Raw genomic sequence first — 26,066 nt, forward strand, 5'->3', positions numbered from 1 at the left:
ACAGCCGCTCCTTTACATAACCCCTCCGACGGGAGACAGGCCGCCAGATAACACGGGCACACGTGAAATCGGAGCTGAATCTAACAGCCAGTGTTCAGTGTTAAAAAAAAAAAAAAAAAATTCATAAATGAAAAAAAAAAATCTCAGAATAAAGTTTATTTGCTTTATTCATGTAATTTATTTCAGGGATCCCTTATTCTTGGAGTTGTTGCACTTGTTTTTAATAGGTGTAGACATAATAAAGCTGTTTAATTTATTCAGATGCACATGGTTTATGATCAGACTTCTAGTCTGTCTTTTAATTTTTTGGTGTGCCCAGTTATTACTGGCACCAGAGGCAGTTCTGTCTGTGTGCTGCATTGTAGGAGGCACCCAAAGTGAATTTAATTAAAAGAACAGTAAAAATTGGTTTGTGAACAGATAAATATGAACAGCAGTGTTAAGGTTCAGGAAAATTTAGTCTGTTTTGGCTCTTGCTGACTTTATAAAGTCCTGTAAGAGCTAGGGCACTCACAAAATCTGGATCTTCTGGGTTTTTTGGGCACATCAGTGGTCATACCTACTTCCATTGGCATAGAAAGCTATATATCCTGTTCTCACATGGGAAGTGGAAAATGATTCTTTGTTTCAGGAAAACTTTTTCTTTCCCTAGTCACCCAATCTCCTGAAGTACAGTTGCTTGATTTTACCTGATGACTGTTTGATTTTTTCACTGTCTTCCTGACAGAGTGGATACATTTCCTAGGAAATGTTAAGTTTGTGTCCTGGTTGGCTGATGTGGGATGGCCTGTGGTTTCTGTGATCACAGATGCAGCAGCAGCCGGTGTCTGAAGTGTTTTGTCCCAGGTTTAGTTGCTGGAAATAACACACTTGATTTCAGATTGAGGCCAGTAGAATGTCATTGTCAAAGAACTCTGAGTTAGGCACCTAACTAAAAATTCTTTTGCAATTTTTGCCTAAAATAATTAAAACACAGACTTTATCACATCCCTACTGGATCTAATTAATTTCAAGTGTGAGAAAAATATTTCTAATGAATGAGGAGCCCTTTTCATATTATTATCTAAATCAGAAGTATGGTTAATCTGGTTTGGAAGAAAAATAAACTTAATAATGCCTTAACATATCTTGAAGTGTCTTAATCTTAAATCATATACTAATTGCTTTGTTATTTGTTAAATGTGTAGTAGACTACAAATTGACACCATTTCTAACTTTTTTTTTAGGTTCTTGGGGTGTCAATGTTTTAATACCAGAGCAGCAAATAAATCAGTGGTGAAGTCATTTTCTAAGTGGAAGAGGAAGTTTTTCAATACAAAATTGTGGTAGATACAGTGAAATTCTGAACAGATTTTTCTCTAAGGAGAATGACATGCTTTCAAGATCAAGTGCATTGAAGGGGCAGTTTTGTTTGCCTGAAAGAAAAAAGAAATGTAAAGGACAAGTAAACAATTTGAGGATAAGCTACACTTTTTGTTGGGAAAAAAAAAATCAATATTTTATTTATGTGCTATCAGTTTATTTCTGGATCATAAGAAGTATTCCCTCTGAGTTTTGTTCTTAACAGTCTGAGAGGTGTTTGGTACAGATTTGAGCCCCTCTCTATACATTTGCTGGCTATACTAAATAATCATGAGCTCTGCTGGATTGCTGTTCACATCCACGAACTGAAATAGTAGATGGATTGGTTTTCTTACAGTGATAGAACGAACCAGAAGAGTTGTCAGTATTTTCAATCAAATGCAAACTTCAGCAACAGAAGGTTTGTATTAATTAATCATGGAAAAAAATACATAAAGCAGAATTTTAACAGCTTTTTAATCTAAAACACACTTTTTATTCCAAAAGCTTCATGTTAGCCTTCTCAGAAAGGTCCATAAGCTATAAGCTACCAGAACGTAACAGATTTCACTCTTGCTTGCCCATTACCAACCCTGAAAGTTTGCTTGTCCTTTAAGAAAAATGTAATGTTGTGAAATTCCTTCCAGTAGTGCCACTGTATTTTGTCTCCAAATAAAAGAAGCTTATTGTAGTATGTTTGCAGAAAAATTCTAAACAAAAATTATACAGCTTATTAGAGTGTGGGAATAGGGATCTAAATTTTAAATAAAATTATATATATATATAAATTGGTGCTGATTTTATAATTGCGCAGTTTGTTTAGTTTTTTCTTACTTTTAAATTCCAACTTAAAATTATGAGGTTTCAGAAATATATTGAAAGTTTAACAATGTTTAAAAATAGAAGAGCATGAGAATTCATGCTTTAAAAATGATTTTTAAATTTGTATTTTATATTGTTTTATCTATCTGTCTTTGCAAGCAGTCTTCAGGTTAAAGATACTTCTAACAGGTTACAGTACATTTCCTCTATATGTAAATTAGATTGGATAATAGAAATTCATAAACAACCCATAATGTTCTTTGAAAGCTAAGCTTTAAACTTCATTTTGTGTCCATTCACAAATAAATTAAATTTGGTCTAAAACAGAAAGTGGATCTATGCCATTTTGACATTGACTCATTTTGCAAGGCTTAGGCAGCTAGACATCATTTTAAAGGAAATATTAACTTATATTACATATGTATATTTTTTGTCAGTTGTCTCTCAGTTCTTGAGGTATATTATTTTAATCATTCCATGCCTTAATACGCTTGCAATACAAGAATCTCCCCAAATGGGTGAATACAAAAAGGCTTCCTGTTTTTAGACTCAGAAATTAAACATTCGGCTGTGGTAGCCAAAAACCATAGATTATCTAAAGGATCATGATAAAATATAATTATTTTACTAAGTCATGGGGTAACAACAAACTCAAAACTAGATCTGCCTAACTCATTTTACATAAATAAATACTCTCATGTCTAAAAGTACTGCCTATATTGTTTTCCACACCACTGCATTTAATAGAACTGCTGAGAGGACTGTATATATGATTTTAAACTTAAGTTGATTTTTCTTACTCTTGAAGGAGTGTTTCTTTGTGAAAGCAGTTCTTACAGCTTTGTTTTCAACCAGCTAAAAATGTTTTATATATTTACCTTAACCTGTTGTCCTCCACATTCTATTGTCCTAATTGTACTGTTTTCTGATTTGTATTTATGTCTTGAGACAGTAACTTTTTGAATAAAAATAAACCTACAGTATGTTGTATGTTTGATCTTTTTAAATTGGGGTTATGGGAGGACAGTGAAGAAAGGGGTATGAGTAATGCAAATGTTATGTTTATAGAAATCAAAATCTTTTTCCATGTCTTTTAAGTGTTTGTCTCAGAGTTGGGATAATGTATGAAAAACTGCACTGTTTTATATTTGTAATAAATTGTACAAGTTTTTAAAATGTGAATAAAGCACTAATTGGGTAATAATTTAAAGCAGAAAAGTTAATGCAATCATGATTGTTTTAAATATGCTTTAATTTGAGATAAAATTGTTAAAAGAATTAGTGTAAATACAGAGTGAGCTTTTGAAGAAGTTAGTACCTGCAAATAAAATTTTTAAAATTTGTATAGAACTTTTACATGCCAAGAAAGCAGTGGTTAATTATTTTTGTGTTAACGTTTTTTAAAGGTGTATTAATAGCCTTTCTGTTGGTTTCTTTTTCCTAATAACTATTATCTGATTTTACTCAAAATGCTTTTGATTCAGACATTGGAGATGCTGTACATAGTCAATGGAAATACCATTAAATGTGTATACTACTTTCCATTCCTTAAATTTATTATACACCTGGTAAACATTCTGAGATTAATTGGCCAGAGAGCAAGGGAATGAGGGGAAAACCCTAAACATGGCTTCCCCTCCCATTCCCCTTTCCTCAGCTACTGAGAGCCTCTAGCTGGGGATTGAAAATTCCTTTCTGGTACAAGACTTTTTAAAGCAGTAATTTTAAAATCTTAGCGAGATAACACTTTTAATCCTTGCTAATGTAACTTAAGAAGTTTTGGGTTGGTTTTTATTTTAGTTATTATTATTGCAAATGTTCATTATTCCTGTCTCTAAATCCTGCTGTAAGTTCAATAGTACCTTGTGGAAAATTGTTTTAGTAGGTTTTAAGTTTATAACGCAAGAAAAATACCTTCACTATACAATGTAAAGTCTGTTCTAGTTATACCGTTTTGGTACAAAGCCTGTAAATGAAAGAAATTCGAGTTTTGAAGAGAGATATGATAAAAATGTAGAAAAAACCAAACTATTCAGAGAAAGTAAAGCCTGTCGTCTGGTTTGCCAGAGAGGCCATAGGGAAGGTATTGACACAGAATGAATTTCAAAGGAATAGTCTCCACATATTCTGTAAAAAGTATTTCTTGATATTAAACAACCAAAGAGAATATGTAAGACGTTAGTGATGGCTGTTGTTTGTTTGTTTGTTTTTTTCTCATTTGGTTGGTGTGATGTTGATTCCTGTAGCGTTAGGGCTCGCAAATCCCCATCTTGTATCTCAGTACAACTAGAAAACCGCCTCTTTAAAATCTGATCCTCCTTTTTCCCCATAGTTTACACATACGCTTGTCCTAGTGTGGGATTTCAGGACAGCAATACAATTAACTTCCTACCCATACTGGATTTTTTGAACTGCTTTGATTCACAACAATGCTTTGCTGCTTTTTAACCCATAGATACTTTTTTTTTAAATAGCCTGATGAATATCAAGGACTTGTTCATTCTTTGAAACGTGTCAAAATTGTCAATTTGTGCTTCAGAATTCTTTTGATAAAACACAAATTGGTTCTTTAAAAATATTTTCATTCCTACTTAACTGCTTTAATTTAATATTCTTCGATCAATTTGTGATACTGAAATGTAATTTATGCCATTGCCTCATTTTTCATAATCCTATGTAATTTCTTGTACTGAGGTTGTTTAATTTCATATGTATTTGTTGGCATCCAAAAGGGAGCATAGTTTTGATGGAGGCAGATGATGACATGTACTTGGAAAACAAGGTAACGTAGGACAATACTGTTCTATAATAATTCTATTTTAAAATAAGTAATAGTTCCATGTGAATGGTGCCTCTCATTTTCCTCAGCTGTCCTTCTCTCCTGTATCCCTTCATGTTGCTGTGCTTTCTTGAATCTATTTCTTTGATTAAGTCTTAATTTTTACATTTTTTAAAAGTTTTTACCAGCTAGATGTCGTTATAGCTGTTTGAAATGGTGCCTTCCAGCTAGACAGTCAGTTGCTGCTTTTTGTTGTGGTTTTTTGCAGCTACTGCCAGGTTTTATGGATGTAAATCATAGTGGCAGTACAGTGGTAAGAAGCTATAGCTGTGCCCAGAAAAATGATCCAAAGCATGTTAAAGTGATTGGATGGATAGCTGACAGAAAACATCCCTGTCCTTCAGAGAATATGTACAGTTCTTTAATGTCATCGTGCTTCCCCAACCTGATTGTGTAATTTCTGCTGAGCTTGTCTCAGCAGTTTTTTGATAGGAAAATAAGAGGAAAAGACATCATGTTTTGTGTATATTAACTGTTTTTGTTGAAGAAAAAGCTGCAGTTACCAGTTTTAAAAGTGAAATTTGTGTTCAGCTGATAACAGCTTGAATTCTGCACTTTAGAAAAGCTATTTAAAAGAACCTAATGAAATAAAATATAAAAGTAATAAAACCTCTGGAGACCTAGAGCATCTCAAATTAGGAAGGAGATGTGAAGTTGGTAGTGACTTTGTGAAAGCATTCAAGTAACACAAGGCTTGGGAAAATGGATTAATGAGTTTGAAGACAGTTTCTTATTTGTTGAGGTGGGTAGTGGCAGGTGAGAGATCAGTGCACACAGCAGCAGCTTGTTCCTGATCTGGTGGGCTGTGGGTACACCTAGAATGATGTCTCAGAAATTTAGCAGGGATGGTGTCCTTGTGCTCATCTCGCCCTTCTCTAGACTGCTCATTCAGTACATTTGCCCTTAAGCTTTTCTCCCTAAATCCCTTGTACCATCTGTAGGGCCCCGGCTGTGGGACATAGTGTGAGCACTGTGCTGCAGTTCCCTCAGCTCGTAGGAGGGCTGGGTTGGCTCAGGGCTTCAGCTCTGCTCTGATCCCGAGCTGCCCAGCACTGGGGTTTCCATGCTGGAGGGCTGCAGCCTCAATATCCTGGCCAGCAGCTCCACGTGACACCTATTTGCCACCCCACATGGCCATCAGGGAAGCCTTGCAATTGGCTGCTGCTTTGTGAAAAGCAGTTAAACCACAGTTCTTGAGCGACATATGCACCCATCTCTTATTATTTTAACACACTCTTTTCACAGGCTTAAATTCTGTTTTCTTCTTTCAAACTGCTGCACTCCATCAAAAGCAAAAAAGCAAACCACATCCACTTGTTTTTCATATCATGCACAAAAGCACTTAAAGATGTGGCATATCTTATATTTAGCCTGCTCTTTGTATTGTTCATCTTAAAACACTGAGCTGTCTTTTACACAACTGTTCTTGTGTATCAACTGACAAAACCTGTCTTTCCATTATTTCTGTTGCCAGTTTATAATCTTTTGAATCTTGAAAAGCAGAGTTCTTGGGGGGTGTTTTTTTAAACTGAAGTCTTCCATTACAGACAAGAATCAAAGTACTCTGTGAAACCTAGTGTGGATTAGGGCAGTGGCATTGTCAGTGAAAACAGTATCTTGTCGGTTCCATCCTGTTTGAGGGACCGATGGTGTTACAGTTTAAGGCCTTATTGTGTAAATGCTGGTAACTGGAGAAATCTATGCATTTGCACTATTGGTCATTTTCCTTGTTAGGGACCTTTTTATTCTTGCTCATACCAGTAGCTTGTATGTGGTGAAAGCAGCTTGTTGAAGTGCTGTGAAGTAAAAGAAGCAGATGTTATATTTAAGGATACTTTCATTACAAATTCTCTCTTTTATTTATTTTTTAAATCTTGCAATGCTTAATCTTCTGCTTCAGACTGACAATTTTAACTGCATAGTTCACTAGCTCACTTGGGGTGGATTTGTAGGTCTGACAGAAAGAAAGGGTGTCCTGTAGAGCAGAGAGACTGCCAAGGATGCAATTTCAGCTGTTAGTGTTGCCTTTTCCTGGGATTTGTATCGAGTTAACCAAAGAGAAATAAGCTGTTTGTGTTTGTTCTGGCACACTACTGATTTGTCTCAGATTGTGACAAAGCTGCAGATTGACAGTTTAGAAGCATCGTCTCTTCACATGCTGTTTCTGTAGTTAACAGTGTTCAATTTAGGTCACTTGATCCATTAGTAAAGTTCAAATACATGTCTTTTAGTTTTTTCTTAATCTCTACTCACAAGGAAAGTCAAATTTCTTTTCTTTTTGAATTTGATTTGCTGTTTATCTCTCATTCGTTTACCAGAAATGAATTGTGTGGAGTGGTCCATGAAGCCAAACCACAGCGCTCAGTGATGTGTAATCAAAACTGTGGTAACTTGGCAGGGTGAGTCCTGTGGGTGGGTAACGACTGGTGTTGTACCAAACACCAGCATTCGCACAGATGACAGCTCCGGGTCTTGTGTACACCGGCGTAACTCGCATCTGGAGAGCAAAGATGCTCTGACCAGTCACCACCTTGGGCCCTGGCTGACAGCTTGGCCACTGTGTGGTTCCTCCTCAGGCTCTGCTTCCTGCATGGTATCAGACATGTGGGGTGCCCATCTTCTCTGAAATGGCAGTTAATTATTATTAATTATCATTCCTATTATCACCAAGCTGTCAGCAGCCGTACCAGTCCTGTAGCCCTGGGTCAGCCACCTTCTGACTCCCCCAAATTCATTTAAAATTGCTTAGCGTGGTCAGCCTGAGCCAGGAAATGCTGTCAAGTCTCACCTGCCTGCAGAGTGAGATAATTAATTTTTTTCAGGAAAATGTTAGATGAACTTGATTTTGGGTCAAGGCTTTCAAGGCAATGTGTTCTAGGAATAAAAGTACAGATCTGATGCATCAGCATAAAGTACACCCCTGATCCCTCTAGGACTTGGTGGGGAAGAGGAGTGGGGACCCTCCCTCACCTGTGTACATTGAGTGGGATGATGGTTTTCTGAATTTCAAAACAATGGTTCTTGTGATGAGGGACTTTTCCCATGTGATTTTAAGGTAAAGGAAGGTGCATATTACAGGAATTGGGACTGAATGAGCCTTGTTTCGGCTCAGATACACATCATTAAATATACTGATGTTCATGGCACAGCTGATTATAAAGAACTCTGCTTCCAAAGGACGAAGATTACACAAAGTAAAGCTCAAGTTAGCAGTACAGGCAGCTCAAGTCAGTATATTTTAGAAGTGATACCTTGCAGTTTTTGCAAAGTCAAAGAATTAATTCTGCTTTCACTCTAGTACCATAGCACTTAGGGGAGAGAGTTTCCTGGCTTTGTATGAGAGTCAGCTCTGGGTAGATAATTTGTGGTAATTTACTCATTGAATTTGGCCTCTTTGATTTGTTCAAACATTGGAATTTTTTTTCCATTATATCTATTTCTGTTGTTACTATCCCTGGTGGAGATTCAGGTATTTTTTTCTGTCACTCTTCCAAAATACAGGGAGTTCTTCTAGTTATCTTTGGTCCCTATTGTATTTTTTTTAATATATCTCATTTTTGGACAACTGAGGCTTTTTAATGCTGTTTCAGTATAGTTCTTGACACCTAACAGATTACCAGGTGAAGATAACCTTCATATTGGCAGACAACTTGAGACTTTTATGACAGCTCCTAGTCTCCAACCAGGAGAAGAAATTGCGACCAGATTGAGGAAAAGTTGCAAATAATTTTTTATGACATCCAAAATGTTGTAAAAGCGGCAAAATGTTTGTTACTATATCTGAACCAGATATAATTTTTAGTGAGGTTGTAGCATTATAGGATGGGATAGGGGTTCTGTGCATGTCCCAGTGGAGCACCTGTGCCACAATTCCTGTCTCCATCACTTGCCCCAGCCAGGAGGAGCCTGACCCCCAGTGCTGGGGACTGCTCTGTGTCCAGCTGGCACAGCCTGGTCCCTGCTCTCTCCCAGCCTTCTTGGGGCTGGATTTGACCTGATGTCCTGACGGGAATGTTGCTGTCCTGCCTGGTTCACAGCTGTCTTTCCCCTGGGATAAGGTCCTCCTGCAGGGCTGGGGGTTTTTGCCCCCTCTCTCTTTTTATTCCTCTATCACTTTGTTCCTGCAGATCTTCACAAACTAAATCTCTACAAGAACGTACAAATAAGCAGAACTGTTCTTGTCACTTTGTGGTAACAAAAAAATTAATCCTTTTTTGAGAGCAGAGAGACCACAGCAGGGTGAAGATAAAATTGGTTAACGAGACTCTTTTATAGAGAAGAATAATAGTGATGAAGAGAACAACCTTCTTCAAGGATACTTCCGGGGGTTTTGTGGTGAGAGCAGGGCTGAGGGTTGATTCTCCACTGTGTTTTGTGAACTGTGTCTGGGAACTTCATCTCTCCTGTGTCATTGAGGCTCCAGGAGCTGTCGCAGGACACTGGGAAAGGGGTGTGGGTGCACAGGTCTGGTCCCTGGAGCCTCTTTGCAGTTGGAAGTGCTGAATGCTGTTCCTGTGCTCTGCAGAGGGTGGGGTTTTACCTCTATCTTACTGAACAAAATGAAGTACTTCTGGAGTCAGCAGGAATTAATTTATCAAAATGGGCTGAGTTCTCTGTCTTACAAAAATATTAATATGGAAGGAAAATATTAAATTACAGGATAGAAATGAAGGACCTGACAGAGTAGAAAGATAATCCAGGAGATGTTTGCCTGCTTTTAGTGGCTGAGAAATTTGAGAGCAGATTGTACTTTTCAGTAGTGTCAGGATGTGCTTTACAGATGCTCTGGTTTAGATGTGTAATGGAAAATAGGTTTTAAGTGCTGGAGGGTTGCTGTGGTGAGGACAGCTGTACCTCCCACTGGAGAGGGGCCAGGTGAGTGATGCTGGGCTCCCTGGAGAAGGCTTCAACATTTTTCACTTGCCAGAAATTTGGGGAAGAGAGAATACTTTTTGTTCAGGCTTAAGTGCAGCGTAGATGTAGCTAAATTTATTCTAACACCCAAAATAGCCCAGGAGTGGATGTTGTGGTGCTTTATGCTGTACACATACTCTTTATCTTCCTGTGTGGGTCCTGCAGTAGCCTGAGAGACGCCTATGCTTGCACAGCTGAAGTGACCCCTGCAACAGCAGGGTTGTCTCCCTGGTGTTCCAGGGATACATGGCCACTAGAAGGGCTCCCTTAAGAGACTCAAATTACAGTATAAATCCCATATCTCACTGTGATATCTCAGAGGAACTGTCTGGGCTTGTTTCAGTTCCATACTTCATTATGGATAAGTGGGGATGAGTGCTGTGTAAGCTGGTTGTTCCATTTCTATCACGGGGGCTGCTTCCCATTCCTCCTGTAGGGCCCCTCTCAAGATGATAATTAAAATGGGAGGTCCTTACCACATTGTAGTGGTCCCTAGCTGGGGCTTTGGGAAGATGTTCTCTCTGAATCATCAGAAAAAAATGTGTATCAACATCTTCTGGACTTTCTTCTCTGCTAATATGTCTTACCACGTCCTCTCAGTGGCCCTCCAGCTAAAAAGAAAAGTAAATTTAAAAGTCTGAGCATGTACAGCAGCAATTTGGGATGGAAGTTCCACAGAAGCCAGTCATTCAACTTTACATATTTTCCCCAAATTTTCTTTTTCTTTTAGTCTGTCTTCTGAATGAATTTGTCACAGTGACAAAGTTTTTCAGCCTGGGAAATACTGGTTATTTTCCCCCCTTTTGTGGCTGCCTGACCTAGCAGTAGGACAGACATCTGGCAGTGGTGTTTGGGAGCACCCACTCTCACCTTAGCCTTTGGAGCCACACACCCTGTGGATGCCAGTAAAGCATAAAAGCAGTAACACGGGAAACCACAGGGCTACTGCCAGGTAGCTGATGATATGAGATACAGCTATATCATTTCATTAATAGCAGTTAACTTCATTAGTTCTTTGCAGCCTTGGGTATGAAATTGGCAGCCTGACCAGAGTGCTGTCCTTGACTTTTTACTGCCTGCCTTAAACATTTCTTCTCAAATTGTTGCAATTTCTTAACTCATTCAACATTTGCACAATTAATTGTCAAATATATTCTTGGCGTAGGAAAAGAAAAAAAAACCCACGATTTTTATTTAAAATTTGAGTAGTTTTCAATGAGACTTTGAGTAAGTATTCAGCTTCTGAGCGGATGTCAGGGCTGAGGTAATGCCAACTGCACCAATTAGGACTAATCAGTGTCATTGAAAAAGGAATTTAGGATCTATCAAACTTGATATGCTTTCCATTAAATAATGAATGTTTCTGTCTCCACCCTCTCTATGGTAGTTGAAGTCTCCTTGGCTCTGTAGGTGGATTTGTTTTAAGCCAGACTAAAACTTTGCAGGTTCTTCTTTTCATCAGTGAGGCATCGTTTGAGTGATAAATGCTAGAGGAAATGGGAGCAAAACTCTTTTCTTTCTTGAGGAAATGACCACAAAACCTTGGATGACTTGGTTTTCTTTGCCTCCCTTCTGCACTTCATGTAGCTGGATCCATTTTATTGCATCACTTCAGTGCCACTGTGCAGACCATTATGGCTATGGAGCTGAGCTGGTGGCTCTGTGTTTCCAGAACTCTCACCAAGGAGGAGCTCTGGGCTGGGGAGCTGTGGAGGAGAGGCAACACTACTGAAGGTGGCAGTGGCTTGTGAGCTGGGGCAGCATGGGAATGGGTGCCCTCCATCAGTGGAGAAACAGGCCCAGGAGAGCCTTGGCTATGAGCAGGAGAGGATGGCTCTGCAGGGGTGGGAGGGTTTTAAACTGCTCCTTGTTACCCTCCTTGAAACTGTGCAGGACAGTGTCCCCCCCCTCAGAGGGGCTCATGTTGGAAGTGCTCTGCAGAGGTGAGTTCTCAACACCCCATGACCTCAAATTCTTTGTGTTAAGCAGGGCCGTTCCCCACAGCAGCACAAGTAAGGGTTCTACAGCTCTCTGGGTGCAGCAGAGATGGAGGGATGAGTGTTTGAACTTCTGTGAGCACTTTCCTTGACTGTCAGTGGGGCCACACATCTTGTGTTTTCCTGTCTCACAGCAGTTTCTGGATGGGAAATGTGAATGTGAACACCAGAGACTTGTGTGGGGAGAGGGTCAGGTACTGGCTCAGCAGGTGCTGTTGGCTGCTTGATTCACTCCACAGTGGAATTTTAGCAAAAACATGATTCTCTCTCACTGCAACTGCTCGACAGAAGGCTGAGCTGTGGGGATGGCTGAGGTGTCTGATGTACACACATTTCCAGTGCCAGGTTGGTGTCCAAGCCATTGAACAGATTTTTCTCAAATCATTACAGTATCTTTCAGTAGCGGTGAAGTCTGTGATTCCCTGCAACGCTGTTGGAGGCCACATGGAGCCTCCCATCTGAATTGTCATTTCCTAATGATTTCCTTCATTCTGTCTCAAAAGACTACCATCTACAACTTTTAAAAGTTCATGTGCAAATTAAAATCAGAATTCCACTTGAAAAGGTTCTGCATACATCTGAATAGCACAGCATCCTGCAGCTGAGCAGAACACAGAAGTTGAAATTCCACAATGTCTGGGCACATCCCTACACAAGCAGCATCAGACAGTGGTACTGAGTGCTCTCCATAGACAGGAGGGGATGCTACAGCCCTCTCACTGCCTTCCCAACTTCTGGGAGCCCACCTAGCTCAGAGGAAGGAATGTGCCAGAGCTGCACAACCTCAGGACAGATGGGCAGGAAATGGCTTGAGGGAAGATGGACAGTACCAATTGGCTTGCTTCATTTAGGAGCCTTTGGACTCCTTTCTGCTGTTTCTCTGCCACATGGCAGAGCTTTGTGTTTGTCTCACATCCATAAATGAGGGTGGGGAGTGTTGCGGGTTGTACAGGGCATCCACCTAAAAACCCAGAGTCATCACAGGGCCAGCTGTGAGCTGGCCTGTGCAGATGCAGTGAGCTGGAGTGTCTCTTTCGTAATTGAATTTGGCAGGGGGCAGACTGAGAGGGGATAAAAGGAGGGATGGGAATCAAATGAGATACAGGTTAGGAAATGAAAAAAAATACTGTAAGACAGGGCAAAACAGGGTAATTTGTTAATACCAGTCAAGCTGGTTATTTGTTGATTAGGTGGACCCACGCATGTCCTGGGAAAAGAAGCCATTAAGGAAAATGGACCTGCCAGCTAGTGGAGAGATATGTGATTGAGGAGGAAACTGCTGGTGCTGCTCTAAAAATCTGGGCTTTGAAGGAAACGTTAGTGTTGGGTGGAAAATCTGAAGTCACTAAAATGGAAAGGAAGTTGGGAAGCCACAGAAGGCAGAAAGCTCTGCATAAACCTGCTCAGTGATGCCAATCTAGCAGGAGCCCTGCTCAGGTAGGTGAGGCAGGAAAGGCAGCTCCTGCCTGCGCAGAATGGGCCCCTGTGGCAGGACAGCTTCCCCTGGCGGCGGGGCTCTGATGCTCCTCACTGTCAGTCTCTTGCAGCTTTTTGAATGTCTGTCATCACAAAATCCTGTGTGCCTCAGATGAACGGAGGGGCCCTGTCTCGCTTGTTGTAGGGTCTTGGTTCAAACCCCAGTGGGTGAGAGAAAAGCGGCTCCAGGGACTCTGCTGGGCTCTGGCTCCTCTCCAGGCTCCCAGCCCCCAGCTATGTGATCCCACAGATGAATACTCAGCCCTTCTCCATGCAGGAGAGGGGTTTGCTGGTGTTGCAGGATCTATGGGCACAGCCCCTCCCACAAGTGAGCATGGCCAGTTTGAGTCTCTGTGTGCAACGGAGCCATTCGGAGGAGGTCCCTAGGGAATCCCTGGGCACTGGGATGGGGTGGTGATTGCAGATGGCCCCAGACCCACAACCAGTTGACTGTGAGCAAGAGCTGAGACCTGGGTGGAAACCAGAGCTTGTGGATTTCCAGTGTGCTGGGCAGCAGTGCCCTCCCTTTAAAGAAGTAAGTGAATGATTTAAAAACTAATTTAGTCCATCACCTCCGGGTTAGGTTTCTCCCAGTTAGGCACAATAGTGTTTTCTGTCCCTGACAGTGTGCAGCTGTACCCCAGGCTGGGCTGTATTCCCTGGGGGCTGCACCTGCTGGGTGAGGGGCCACGAGTGCTGGGCCCAGGGCTGTGTGCCCAGGACACACTGAACCGTAGAATTATTTTGGTTGGGAAAGACCTCTAAGACCATGTCATGGTTTGACACTGGCCAAATACCAGGCACCCATGACAGCTGCTCACTCACCCTCCCCTGCCACAGCTGGGCAGAGGAGAGGAAAAAAAAAATTAACTATGGGTTCATGAGTTGAGATAAGGACTGGGAGAAAAACACTCCTAGGGCAAAACAGGCTTGGCTTAGAGATACAAAGTGAATTTATTACTGACAAAATCAGAGAAGGATAATGAGAAGTAAAATAAGCCCCTAAAAACACCTTTTCTTCCCCCAGCCCCTCCCATCGCAGGGAGACAGGGCATGGGGGTTTGGTCAGTTCATCACCCGAGATCTTCTTCTACTGCTCAGGGAGAGGAGCCCTTCCCCTGCTGCACCGTGGGGTCCCTCCCACAGGAGACAGTTCTCCGTGAACTTCTCCAGCGTGGTTCTAATTTCACGAGCAGCAGTTCTGCCAAAACTGCTGTAACGTGAGTCCTTCCCATGGGCAAAGACTCTTCCCAAAACTGCTGTGGTGTGGGTCACTAGTCCATGGGGTGCAGTCTTTTAAGGATGGGCTGCTCTAGTTTGGAAGCAAGGGCCTTCTCTATCTCTCGAAGCAGGAGCCCTCTCTCTCTATTTGGGTCTCCTCCAGTGCCTGGAGCACCTCCTCCCCTCCCTTCTCCACTGACCTTGGTGTGTCCATGTTGTTTCCCTCACATATTCTCACCTCCTCCTCTTCTCTGGCTAGGAAAGAACTGTGTGTACTTTGTTTTGATTTTCTTCTTAAATATGTTATCACAAGGGCGATACCATCATCTCTCATTGGCAGTTTTGGCCAGCAGCATGTCCATCTTCAGAGCCATCAGGGATTGGCTCTGCCGGACATGGTGGAAGCTTCCAGCAACTTCTCACAAAAGCCACCTCTGTGGCCCCTACGCTACCAAAAACCAGGCCTTGCAAAGCCAACACAGAGCATCAAGTCCAACCATTAACACAGCACTACCTAGGCCACCACTGAGCTATGTCCAAGGGACAGATCTACATGTCTTTTAAATCCCTTCAGGAATGGGACTCTACCACTGCCCTGGGCAGTGCCCTGTTCAGTGCTTGACAGCCCTTTAGGCAGAGAAATATTCACAAATACCCAATCTAAACCTCCCCAGGCACAACGGGATTTCATTTCCTTTCATCCTGTCACTTGTTACCTGGCAGAAGAGCCCAACTGCCACCTTGTTACAATCTCCATTCAGGCAGTCCTAGAGAGTGGTAAGATCCCCCCCCGAGACTACTTTTCAGCAGGCTGAGCCCCCCAGCTGCTTCTCTTCAGACTTGTGCTCCAAACCCTTCCCCAATTCCATGGCCCTTCTCTGGATACATTGGGAACACCACTCAGCTGCCTTGCTCCATTTCCCACTTGCCCCATGGGAGGCAGGGAAAAAGATTTAGGTCTGTCCTGAGTAAATGGCTGCAAGGTGGTAGAAGAAAGCCTTCAAGAGGGGTCGGCTCGAGGGTGTTGTCCCCAGGGCACAGTTTTTGGTGGGGATGGGCAGATCAGTCCCACCAGGTATCATCTGATATTCATACGTTGCCAGGGTGTCTGTCTGTCCATCGCACAGACCTCTGTCCTGCTTTCCATGCTCCGGAGCCTGGGATTGAATACTCACACCATCTTGGCACAGGGCCCTGCTGGCTGGGGAGGAAGCCCACTGTATTCTGGGCTTGTGACAGAAGTCCGCAAAGGTTTTGTGACCTTTTTTGATGGTTCAGGAAGGGGAAAGAAAAAAGAAGTGGATTTTCTTTTTAAATGCTTTGTTCTTGCTCTGGGGCTCTGCAGCCTTTCAGGCACCTGAGTAAATGTTTGTTCGGATGAACTGCTCACTCTGCATCTCTGTGGTCAGAGTGAAGTGGTTTGTGCAGGGTCACTAATAAAAAATAGATATTTGCATTTCTGTTACAAATTGTGTTCAAAGCACCAGGCACGAGCAGTGGCACTCAGTGAGTGATTGCTGGGTTTCATTGCTTGGCCTGTGAATCCTGTCTGTCTGCTGCTTTGATGCCAGATCTCCAAAAAAGCCCCAAACTCACCTGGGGATGGGTTTTTAAACATGCATAATCTGATTCAAGTACAAAGCAGATGAGCAGTGTTATAAATGTGATCAGTCACTCAGGTGCTTAAGTTAAAGCATTATCTCTTTGAAAATCCAAATACCTGTTAATCTTCAATCAGAGCTGCTGGCTGCTGCATTTTTTCCCAATTTATTTATTTTTAATATCTATCTACTAGTATAGCACTCCACTCTTCAATACCAGGGGGAAAAGCTGTGCAGCCTTGCTGGCAAGAATGTCTAGGGAAAGCAATGTGATTTGTGTTTGTGCACGAGCAGTGACAGAATTGAAGTGTAAATAAGGGTTCAGGCGGTGTAAATCTGTGCTGCACGAGGTGCTGCTTGGTGGTAAATCCCTGGGAGGAGGCAGCAGGAGCCTGTCTGGGCTCTGGCTCTCTGCGGAGCAGAGCAGTGGATGAAGGAAGGAAGCAGTGAGCACACAAATTTCCCCCCGCCCCAGGTGAGACTTTGTCACTTTGCAGCTGTGGGGTTTGCGCTGCTCTGCAGCTGAATCCGTGGTGATCCCACTGCGGGGGTGCTCCAGGACATGCTCCATGGCTGTGCCTTGTGCCCCTGGGACATGGAGGGAGGGTTTCAGCGTGTCGGGGATTAGTGAGTTAAGCCTGGATAGGGCCTCAGAGCAACGGGGGCAGCACTGCTGGGACAGTCCTGTAGTCCCCTAAAATGGGCTTCGTTTGCTGGCACTGGGGAAGGTGCTGAAATTGCCCCAAGGAGCCCTGCAGTAGGAGCCCGTCCCCCTAGGAAATGCACATAAATCTCCTTGCAGCTCACACTCAGCAGGCACTGGGTGGAAGGGTGGGTTCCTGTGCCCCCCAGCTCCCTCAATAGCTGTATCTGGGGAGAACCAGTTTTTAATCTAGGAGGAATTTTCCTAGGGAAGAAAGGAGGCCAGTTCCAAAAAGGAGAGGTGAGGTGCTGGGCAGAGGCTTGGCCTCTGCAGCTGAGGCTTTTTCCAGAGAAAAGGCATATTTATAGAACAGTCCAGAAATAGCGGTGTGATCTATATGCAAGACCCTTGTTCCCTGCCAAGACATTTGGGGTGGCTTAGCCATTTAAAATATTTTAGGCACAGAGCAATATCAGCTGCCATCAAAGCTTGCACGGAGGAGCAAGAAGTGTCTGGGCACAGTGGCAGCAGCAGCCCTGAGCCGTCTGCCCAGAACTGCAAACCAGCCATGCCATGTTTGCAAGCACTGAAATCTAATGTTAGCATCTTTAACTTATTTATGTTTGGAGTGCAAGTATGTTGGAGAGAAAAACAGTTAAACTTTTCTTCATCCCTTTGTTTCCCTTCCTGTTCAAGCCTGGCTTTCCCAAGGGAGCTGCAGCTCAGCCCTTTTCTACTCTCCTTTCACAGAAGGGGACAGGGGAAGGCAAGTCCCATATCCAGATGAAAAACCATATGAAGGGAGATGCTCAGAGGCCTGGAGACCCTCTCCTATGGAGACATGCTGAGAGATGGGGCTGTTCAGCCTGGAGAAGAGAAGGTTCCAGGGAGACTTTGTAGCACCTTCTGGCTGGAGAGGGGCTTTTGACAAGGGCATGCAGTGATTGAACAAGGGGAATGGCTTTAAATTGTCAGAGGGTGGGTCTGGATTATATTAAGAAGAAATTCTTCCCTGTGAGGGTGGTGAGGCACTGGAACAGATTGCCCAGAGAAGCTGTGGCTGTGACTGCCCTATCCCTGGAAGTGTTCAAGTTGGATGGGGCCCTGAGGAACCTGGTCTAGAGGAAGACATCCCTGCCCATAGCGGGGGGTTGGAAGCTGATGATCTTCAAGGTCCCTCCTGCCCAAACCATGCTGTGATTCTATGATTTGCCTTGAGCTAAGAGCCTGGAGGGCCCCAGGACCCTTCCAGCCAACCACAGCCACCAAGAATATACACAGGCCTGTTCCCTCTGTGCTTTGGGTCACTTGTAGATGCTGGTGGATGCTGGAGGGGAAAGAGGAGCACTGTGTCTGCTTTCCTCATGGTTTGGTGGAACTGGAGACTTGGCAGCACTTAGGTAAATAAATCAAAGAGATGGAATAGAGGGGCTGGACAAGAACACAGCTCTGCTGCTTCCCCTAGAGACAACACTCAGTGTTTGATCTTTTGGACCCCCTTGGGTGGTGCTTAATACTGGGGGGCCTTTGTGCAACTCGAAGGGGAGGACCACTCAGTGGTGCCCTACAAGCCCCATGGATCAGTGTAATGCAGACACCTGAGGCAAAGGAAATCACTCCATTGCTTTCAAGAGTCTCAATCAAGACTGGAAAATGTGAGTGTTAAGATGAGTTTTCATGTGCATTGCATGGATTTGCCCCGTAGCAGCACCGCTCTGTGAAGGAGCGTGTGACAGTCCCCACGGGGCCACTTACACGGGCAGATCTGTGCTGCACACTGTTGGGGAGTGACTTATCTGTGGAATCCACTGTCTGAAGGACAGCTGGCTTTGCCAATATTTCTGGCTCTATGTCCTTTTCTGATAAAAAGGGAAAAAATAGCTTCATCCACCCCTCCCAGCAGTGGCCTGTGTGAATTTCATGTGATATATGTAATTTGAGGGCTGGGGGGCAGTGGAGCTTTTGGACGCTATTAAATAACTGTACTTAACAATGATTTTAAAGTAACTCTATTTCCTTCCTGCAGGTGAGGGTTGGACCTTTCCTTCCCCCTGGAGCACTTCTGGGGCTCAGGCAGGTGGAGAAGGGCACTGCTCCCTGCAGCTGCAAAGAGACGATGGAATGAAATGAAAATTGGGGTTTCCTCAATAAGAGTGGGGACTCAGCCTTGCTTTCCTGCAGGAAAGGGGGGAGGGGGGTCCTGTTCTTGAGGGGTAGAAAAGGCCATGAAATCCACACTGTAGGATCCAGGTGGAAGCATTGTTTTCCTATAAGGCAGCAAGACCAAAGGCCTCCTGTTCCCTGTGTTGACTGCTCTTGGCTGATCCCATGGAAAATCCCCAGTGTCTTGCTCATGTGACCTTGGGTTTTTATAGGAAAATACCAATATATGCTGTTAGAAAGAAGCACCAGCCAAAGTATGGCTCAGTTAAGACAGGTTCTTTCCACTGCTTGAACCAAACAACTGAAAAACCACAGCAAAGGTAAAACATTCTAGCTGGGGGTTTGCAGGAGAAAGTTGGGCTTCCTATGAGAAATGCTTTCTATGGTCTCTTTTATTTATTTGTTAATGGTTCACATGTGAAATGGAAATGCCCACATCATACATGCTCCTATCTGGTGTAACCAGCTTTTCCTCATGGTAATGCCTGCTGCTGCTGCTCTGCAAGGAACAGAGATGCTCTGCCCTGTGTAAATGTGGTCAATGTGACCATAGTTCAGCAGTTTGGTGGTTCAGAGGCTGGAGGTTTCCCCCATTGCATTCGTTGTGGTGTTTTACATACTCCTAGGAGAAGCAAATGCCAGAAATCAGAACTGAGCTGTAAAGCTCATTTAAAAATTATGAATAAATAATAATGAATAAATAATCCTGACCCAAAAGCAAGCTGTGCCCATCTCACCCTGGGTACACCCCTCTGTTTTGAGCCAGACAAAGCAGGCATTACTGGACTGCATCCCAGGAAAGAGGCCAGCCTGAACCCTCCACGTCAGACCTAGCGGAGTCGCTCTTGCAATTCACAGGGATGCTCCAGCAAGGCAAGTGACTGGGGGGCAGTGAGGCAGGGCCATGTGAGTGCTGGAGCATCCATCTGCCTCTTGATGAGAGCAGGAGATGGGGGTGAGATGTGAGGTACCAATAACATGTCAGGGTGGTATTTCAGACAGCAACCTCACCCGCCTCCATGCCCCCATGTTTCTGGAAGTGTCCCAGGCTGTGTGTGGCCCTGCTCTGCCTGTGGTGGCTGTGGCCCCTCCTTATCCATCGAGCACCTCTACACAGGATCAGTCATGGCCAAGGCTTTATTTCAGCTCAGACAGGGCTGCTGTACTTGTGCCTCTGTCTGGAAGGTAGAGATACAGACATGGATGTTACTGCATCCCAGCTCCTTTCTCCCAGTTTTTGGCCTGGGTCAAGCAAGGCCACTGGGCCAGGGATGGGTCTTCAGCCAGACTCAAGGCTGAGCCAGGGCTCCATCATAAAGCCTGTGTCTCCTCATCTCCTCTTTAACATTTATGCCCAGACTGCAGAGGCTGGAAATACTTCCAATCAATAAAATAGTTTGACAAAACCAATCAATAAAACATTATAAAGAGCAGTTAAAGATGGAGGAGAGGTCCACTGGCTGTAAAGCACCAGTGCTATGTGCAGGCTCTCCAGACAAGAAGCATAAATTGCTAGCGGTTTCCAAAATCTGCCTTTCCTATGGGGTGAGGAATAGGAATGTCTCCAGCTGCTGGGATGGGCTCTAATGGCATCCGCGGGGCATCCAGGCTCTCCTCTAAGAACCACATCCACTGGTAAAACTTCTTGGTTGTGGGTCTTGAACAGACTGTGGAGAGACTCATGGTCTCCAAAGCATCCCTTTGCTTCAGCACCTTCCTGCTGCCATGGGCCGGGGGTGGCAGGGCAGAGCAGAGCTGCTGGTGGGGATCTGAGGGGCTGCTTGGACATGAGGGAGAGGTGCTGGGCTGTCAGGGCAGCAGCACGGAGTGTGCTGCTAGCTGGGTGTCTGTGCTGGGGCCAGGCAGCAAGGCCAGCTTGGTGCCACAGGGAGCACTGAGAGCTGCAGGTAACCCAAGTGATGTTCCATGGCAAAAGCATGAAGCCATTCTTCAGGATCTGGCTAGCCTTTCCATCATTTTAATCTGGAGGAAGTGGTAAAAAAACCTTGGAGGCCCAAAGCAGGGAAGATCAGAGTGCTCTGCAGAGCCTGTGTGATCACTGAAGACGCACACATTGCTTTTCTTTTGTTTAACTAAAGCCCAGGAAATGTAAACTGTGATGGGTCTGCAAGGAGGAAGCAGTACCACAGATCACTTCCTTGGCAAAGGCAATTATAGGTGTTCATGGTTTTTGTGTAAGTCTGCAGCTGTCAGTGTGTGACCACTGGGCACTGGCTGTCCCTGGGCCCTGCTCACAGTGTATGCCCAGCCTCAGGGTGGAGGCAGCAGCGACGTGTGTGGTGCCAAGGAACAGGCACCTGAAGGTTGAACCTCACACCCAGGGGTTAAACTTCACAATGTTGTCTGCTCTTGGAGGATGGAGAAAATTTAATTCAGCAGCTCAAAGCCAGGTACCACACAAGCCAGGTGGAGAGCTGGATGAGAGGTGCTGGAGGGAGGGAGATGGGAAGCTGAGGATGTGGATTTGCAGGTGCTGGAATGGCAAATGAACAGATTGAACAGAAAACCAAGCAACTACTGTGCTGTACCTGAGACTGGTGCTGGGTGCCCCACAGTGAGCAGCAGCTTGATTGTGGAGCCACTGACCGCATCCTCTGTCGAGTTCCATGTCTGTTCAGCTCAGTAACTACTGACTTTGGAGCAGTTTCCCCATGTCCCTCATTGCTTCCACCACTTTTGCTATGACTGATTTACCCAGGCACCAAATCTTGTCCAGAAAATCATCTGAACTTTGTGAAAGACTAATTCTTTCTTCCCTGTGAGGGTGGTGAGGCCCTGGTACAGTTTGCCCAGAGAAGCTGTGGCTGCCCCATCCCTGGAAGTGTTCAGGGCCAGGTTGGATGGGGTTGGAGCAACCTGGGATAGTGGAAGGTGCCCCTGCCCATGGCAAGATGAACAAGATGATCACTCAAGTCTGAATTCTGTGATTCTATGATTCTATGGTAAGAACTGAGGCTGAGCTCTTCCACCCCACTGAGTCCTGGGTTAAGGTGTGGGGCAGCTGCTGCCCTTGGGGGACAAGCAGGGTTGGGCTGTGGGCTATCAGGGGTGGAGGGAGACAGCTTCTCTGTCTTCCTTTATTCCCAGGGTCTTGTGCCAGGTGCCCAGTGCTGCTCAGACACTAGCAAAGAGCCTGGAGAAGGCGGAACTGGAACGTTTGCCCAGAGAAGCTGTGGCTGCCCCATCCCTGGAAGTGTTCAGGGCCCGGTTGGATGGGGTTGGAGCAACCTGGGATAGTGGAAGGTGCCCCTGCCCATGGCAAGATGAACAAGATGATCACTCAAGTCTGAATTCTGTGATTCTATGATTCTATGGTAAGAACTGAGGCTGAGCTCTTCCACCCCACTGAGTCCTGGGTTAAGGTGTGGGGCAGCTGCTGCCCTTGGGGGACAAGCAGGGTTGGGCTGTGGGCTATCAGGGGTGGAGGGAGACAGCTTCTCTGTCTTCCTTTATTCCCAGGGTCTTGTGCCAGGTGCCCAGTGCTGCTCAGACACTAGCAAAGAGCCTGGAGAAGGCGGAACTGGAACCAGTCTTTATTTCTGTGGGAATCACAGAAGTCTCTTGGCAGTGGGAGTGCCTCGCTTTGCTCAGTGCTCCCACTGGACTAAAGCTCCTGGTGTCAGATATGTGTATTTATGTTACTGTGGCAGAGCTAACAGTGCTTGGCTCTACCAGCAGCATTGTAAATATGAGCCTTTCCCTGTCATCCACACTCATCTTGATTTTAGAGCACTTGGTGGTACCTGGAGTATTTACCAGAGCACCTGGCTCTGACTAATGGTTACAGAAGCATATAAGATAGAAAGATTAGCAGCTCAGATGTCTGATTAATATGTAAATGTACCCAGTTATGTGTGAGGGCTCTTAATGAAGTAGCTCACACTTCTGCCTCTGTATATCAAAGGTGATTGATGGAAAAGTACTTCAGGTGCCTGCTGGAAAGTGTAAAAGTTGTTTTTGTCTACATCTTGCCTTCAAAAAATATCTGTAGACCTGGGGCTGAGATTTCCTAAGGGAGGAAAACCAACCCAGTCTGAATTTAATCTCAACTAATCCAAATTGTTGGCCATGCTCCTGAAGTATCTGTAAATTCTCAGATAGGAATAATCCATCAGGATCTTGTATAACAATCCACATGGTGTCTTAAATAAACCTTCCTTTTGGCTGTAGTCTGCAGCTGACACCTCCTGTAAATTATTTGATGATGCTTTATACGAAGGGCTGGAGGCTGAAATGAATGCTGTGGTGAAGGCAGGAAGCCCCAGCCCCATGGAAGATGTTCCTTGTGCTGCTGCTTCCACCCGGCTCAAGTCACAGCCCCAGTCCCAGAGCCTTCTGCTGGGCAGCCCAGGGCAGCTGCGTAGGTCAGGGAAATCAAATGAAAATCCTGAGGTATCAATGGATTTGTGGAAAGCAAGGGTTTCCCTGCTGGAGAGAGAATGCCACCTGAGATCTCGCCCATGCAGCACAGGGCAGTGCTGACTGCACCCAGGGCAGGGGCTGTCACTCTCGGGGTGTCCCTGTTGCCACGCTGAGCACCTCTGTGCCCCTGGTGGGCGAAGCTGGCAGCTCCTGAGGCAGTAGGCATGGAGTGCCCCTCCAGCTGCCGCCCTGGGATGTGCCTTTGCCTGGAAACTTCCCTGAGATCACCGTCCTGTCGGGGCTTCATCCCACCCCTACAAACCACCGTGTACATTTCAAGATCACTCTGCAAAATAAAGCCCATTCTGCTGACACCGGTCGTGGAGTGGAAATTTTGCAGTGGTAGTAAAACCTGGGGTGATGCCGCAGGCGGAGCTGGGTGTGATGGGGCTGTGAAGCACTCGCTGCTGCGAGATCTCACACAGATAAGGTGCACTACAGCACCTGACTGTCAGAGGAGCTCAAAACCTTCAAACCCTGTTACAGCTCTCTTTTGCTGCATCCGTCTCACTCCTGCAGGTATCTGGGTGGCTCAGAGCACACATCGTTTCCACCTCCTCTCCAGGCTGTGGGGAACCCTAGCCTGTCCCCCCGGAGTGAGCCCTGGCCCAGCAGCTCTACCTAGAACGTGTCTTATGTTGCTCTCCCTTTGTCAGGGTGTCTCAGAGCTGACTGAGGCTGCAATTGTTTTATCTAAAATTTTCCATGCCTCTAGCCAGGTTTTTTTGGTGCTGGTTTTAAATAGTCAGACCTTCTCTAAGAGCAGGGATTGGAGCAGTGTGAAGTTTCATTCCAAAGGTATTTGCTGATGTCTCTCTGTGAGCGGAAATGTCATCACAGATGGTGAGCAAGGGAAGAGGGAGTGAGTGACAGGGCAGAAAGGCAGCAGGTCGCAGTGCCACCAGCAATCACACAAACCGTGGCCACACACTTGCCATTCCCTGGTTTCAGCTCTGGGGAGGAGCATTTGGGACACAGGTCCCCTTCAGCAGTCTCGCAGGAGAGCCCTTCAGAAGGTGCGAGGGCAGCAGGGTGACCCCTGACTCCAACCAGGGCAGGTCAGTGAGGGTGGGTGCCAGCCCCTGACCACCATCTAGGCATTTCTCCATAAATAAACACTACTGCTGGCTCTGAAGGTTTTTACCTACCATCATGTTTATTGGCAATCATTCACATAATTTTTTCCCCTAACTGCAGCAACCTGGATGCAGTCTGGCATTTTTAAGTGTTGCTTCTCATTTCTTTCCAGTTCCTCTGATGCAGGAGAATCACCTCCTTGTAAGCACTGGCTCAGACAATGGTTTATTGTATTCCTGATGACAAATTGGTTTATGATAATTATTAGGCTGATGTTTAAAGCTTTCAGTGTAAATCAATGCAATTAAAAAGAAAATAATACACCATCGTTCATACAGAGAAAGATCTTTGTCTATGGCTATTGTTTCAGAAGAAGATTTTATATGAGAGTTGTTCAGTCGCCATGACACCAGTGCCCTGCTAATGATTCTGAAATGGGACTGTAACACTGTTGTCTCTTCGTGTTTCATGGCTACCATGTGTGTGGGTCCCCAGCACTGACCTGAAATGCTCAGGGGCTGAGAGTTCTCTCTCCTGGTTCTTCATGATAGCAGAAAGAGTTGGTGACTTCAGCATCTTGTCACAGACTTCCATGATCCTTCTGCTGTGAGTTCCCTGCTCTGCCTTCTCTTCCCACCCTTCCATGGAAGGTAGTTGGGAGAGCAAATCAATGGACATTTGGTTGTGTTCCCTGTGAGCTGGTCTGTTCTTCAGCTGGAAGATATGTCAGAGACTGAATGTAATAATTTATGGTTTAAACATCTTCATGAAGGACCTTTGCCTATTATAGCAAAACTGTATTACAAAAGCTGCAGAGAAGACCACCACACCCTGAGTAGGCCTTCTGACTGAGGCCCTGGACCCCTCCTGATGGAGATAAGATAAAGTAAACTCAGGTCTGGGGAGAAAAGAATACATTCACAGAGGGATCAAGCTTAAAACCTTTGGGGTGCAGACCACAGCCCCAGGGCTATCAGCTGCCAGGCTTGAACAGACCCTCACACCAAAAGGGGGGGGGGACGGACGAGAGGGGGGGAGAGAGGCTTTGGATGTGTGGTGAGAAAGCCTCTGGTGAGAGGCAGAGGAGCTCAGCTGTGGGGCCCCTTCGCCCCAGTAAAAGCTGAATCCACATGAGGGACAGCAGAGGGGTGTCATGACCCATCAAAGGCCCCCCCAAGGGTGTCCCAGACCCTGCACCAGAGCACTGCAGCATGATGCAACAGATCCACAGTGTTGCAAGGGACAGTGTCAAACTGGCCCCCTGCAAGGGAGGCACGTGGGCGTTCCCACCTGGCCCAAAGGTATATTAATCCCCTGGATTCTATTCTATACTTTTTGGCATGGCGTGGCCACAGCGGCAACAGGGGACCCTCACCACCAGCAGACCAGATGGAGGGGATAGGTGAGACATCATTGGGACCCCCAGAAGGGTGACATGCTTCCACCTAACCCCTGTCACCTCTCCCTGTTCCCCCACCCCCCACGCACACTTCTTTTTTACATTTCTTTCTCTTTCTTTTCTATTCCCT

At 45.0% G+C, this 26,066-nt stretch overlaps 1 protein-coding gene across 2 annotated transcripts in view; it reads left to right on the forward strand.

Annotated features, from left to right (window-relative positions):
• Nucleotides 1-3,519, forward strand: part of STAG2 (stromal antigen 2) — a 38,416-nt gene extending 34,897 nt beyond the window's left edge. For both annotated transcript variants that reach the window (XM_008640484.2, XM_008640487.2), the window contains exon 32: nt 1,227-3,519. In XM_008640484.2, coding sequence (XP_008638706.1) covers nt 1,227-1,250 — 24 coding nt within the window. In that variant the 3' untranslated portion in view covers nt 1,251-3,519. The remainder of the gene's footprint in view (nt 1-1,226) is intronic.
• The last annotated feature ends 22,547 nt before the right edge of the window (nt 3,520-26,066 follow it).

The sequence above is a fragment of the Corvus brachyrhynchos genome, unplaced genomic scaffold, assembly GCF_000691975.1.
Source record: "Corvus brachyrhynchos isolate BGI_N302 unplaced genomic scaffold, ASM69197v1 scaffold398, whole genome shotgun sequence".
NCBI classification, from domain to species: Eukaryota; Metazoa; Chordata; class Aves; order Passeriformes; family Corvidae; genus Corvus; species Corvus brachyrhynchos.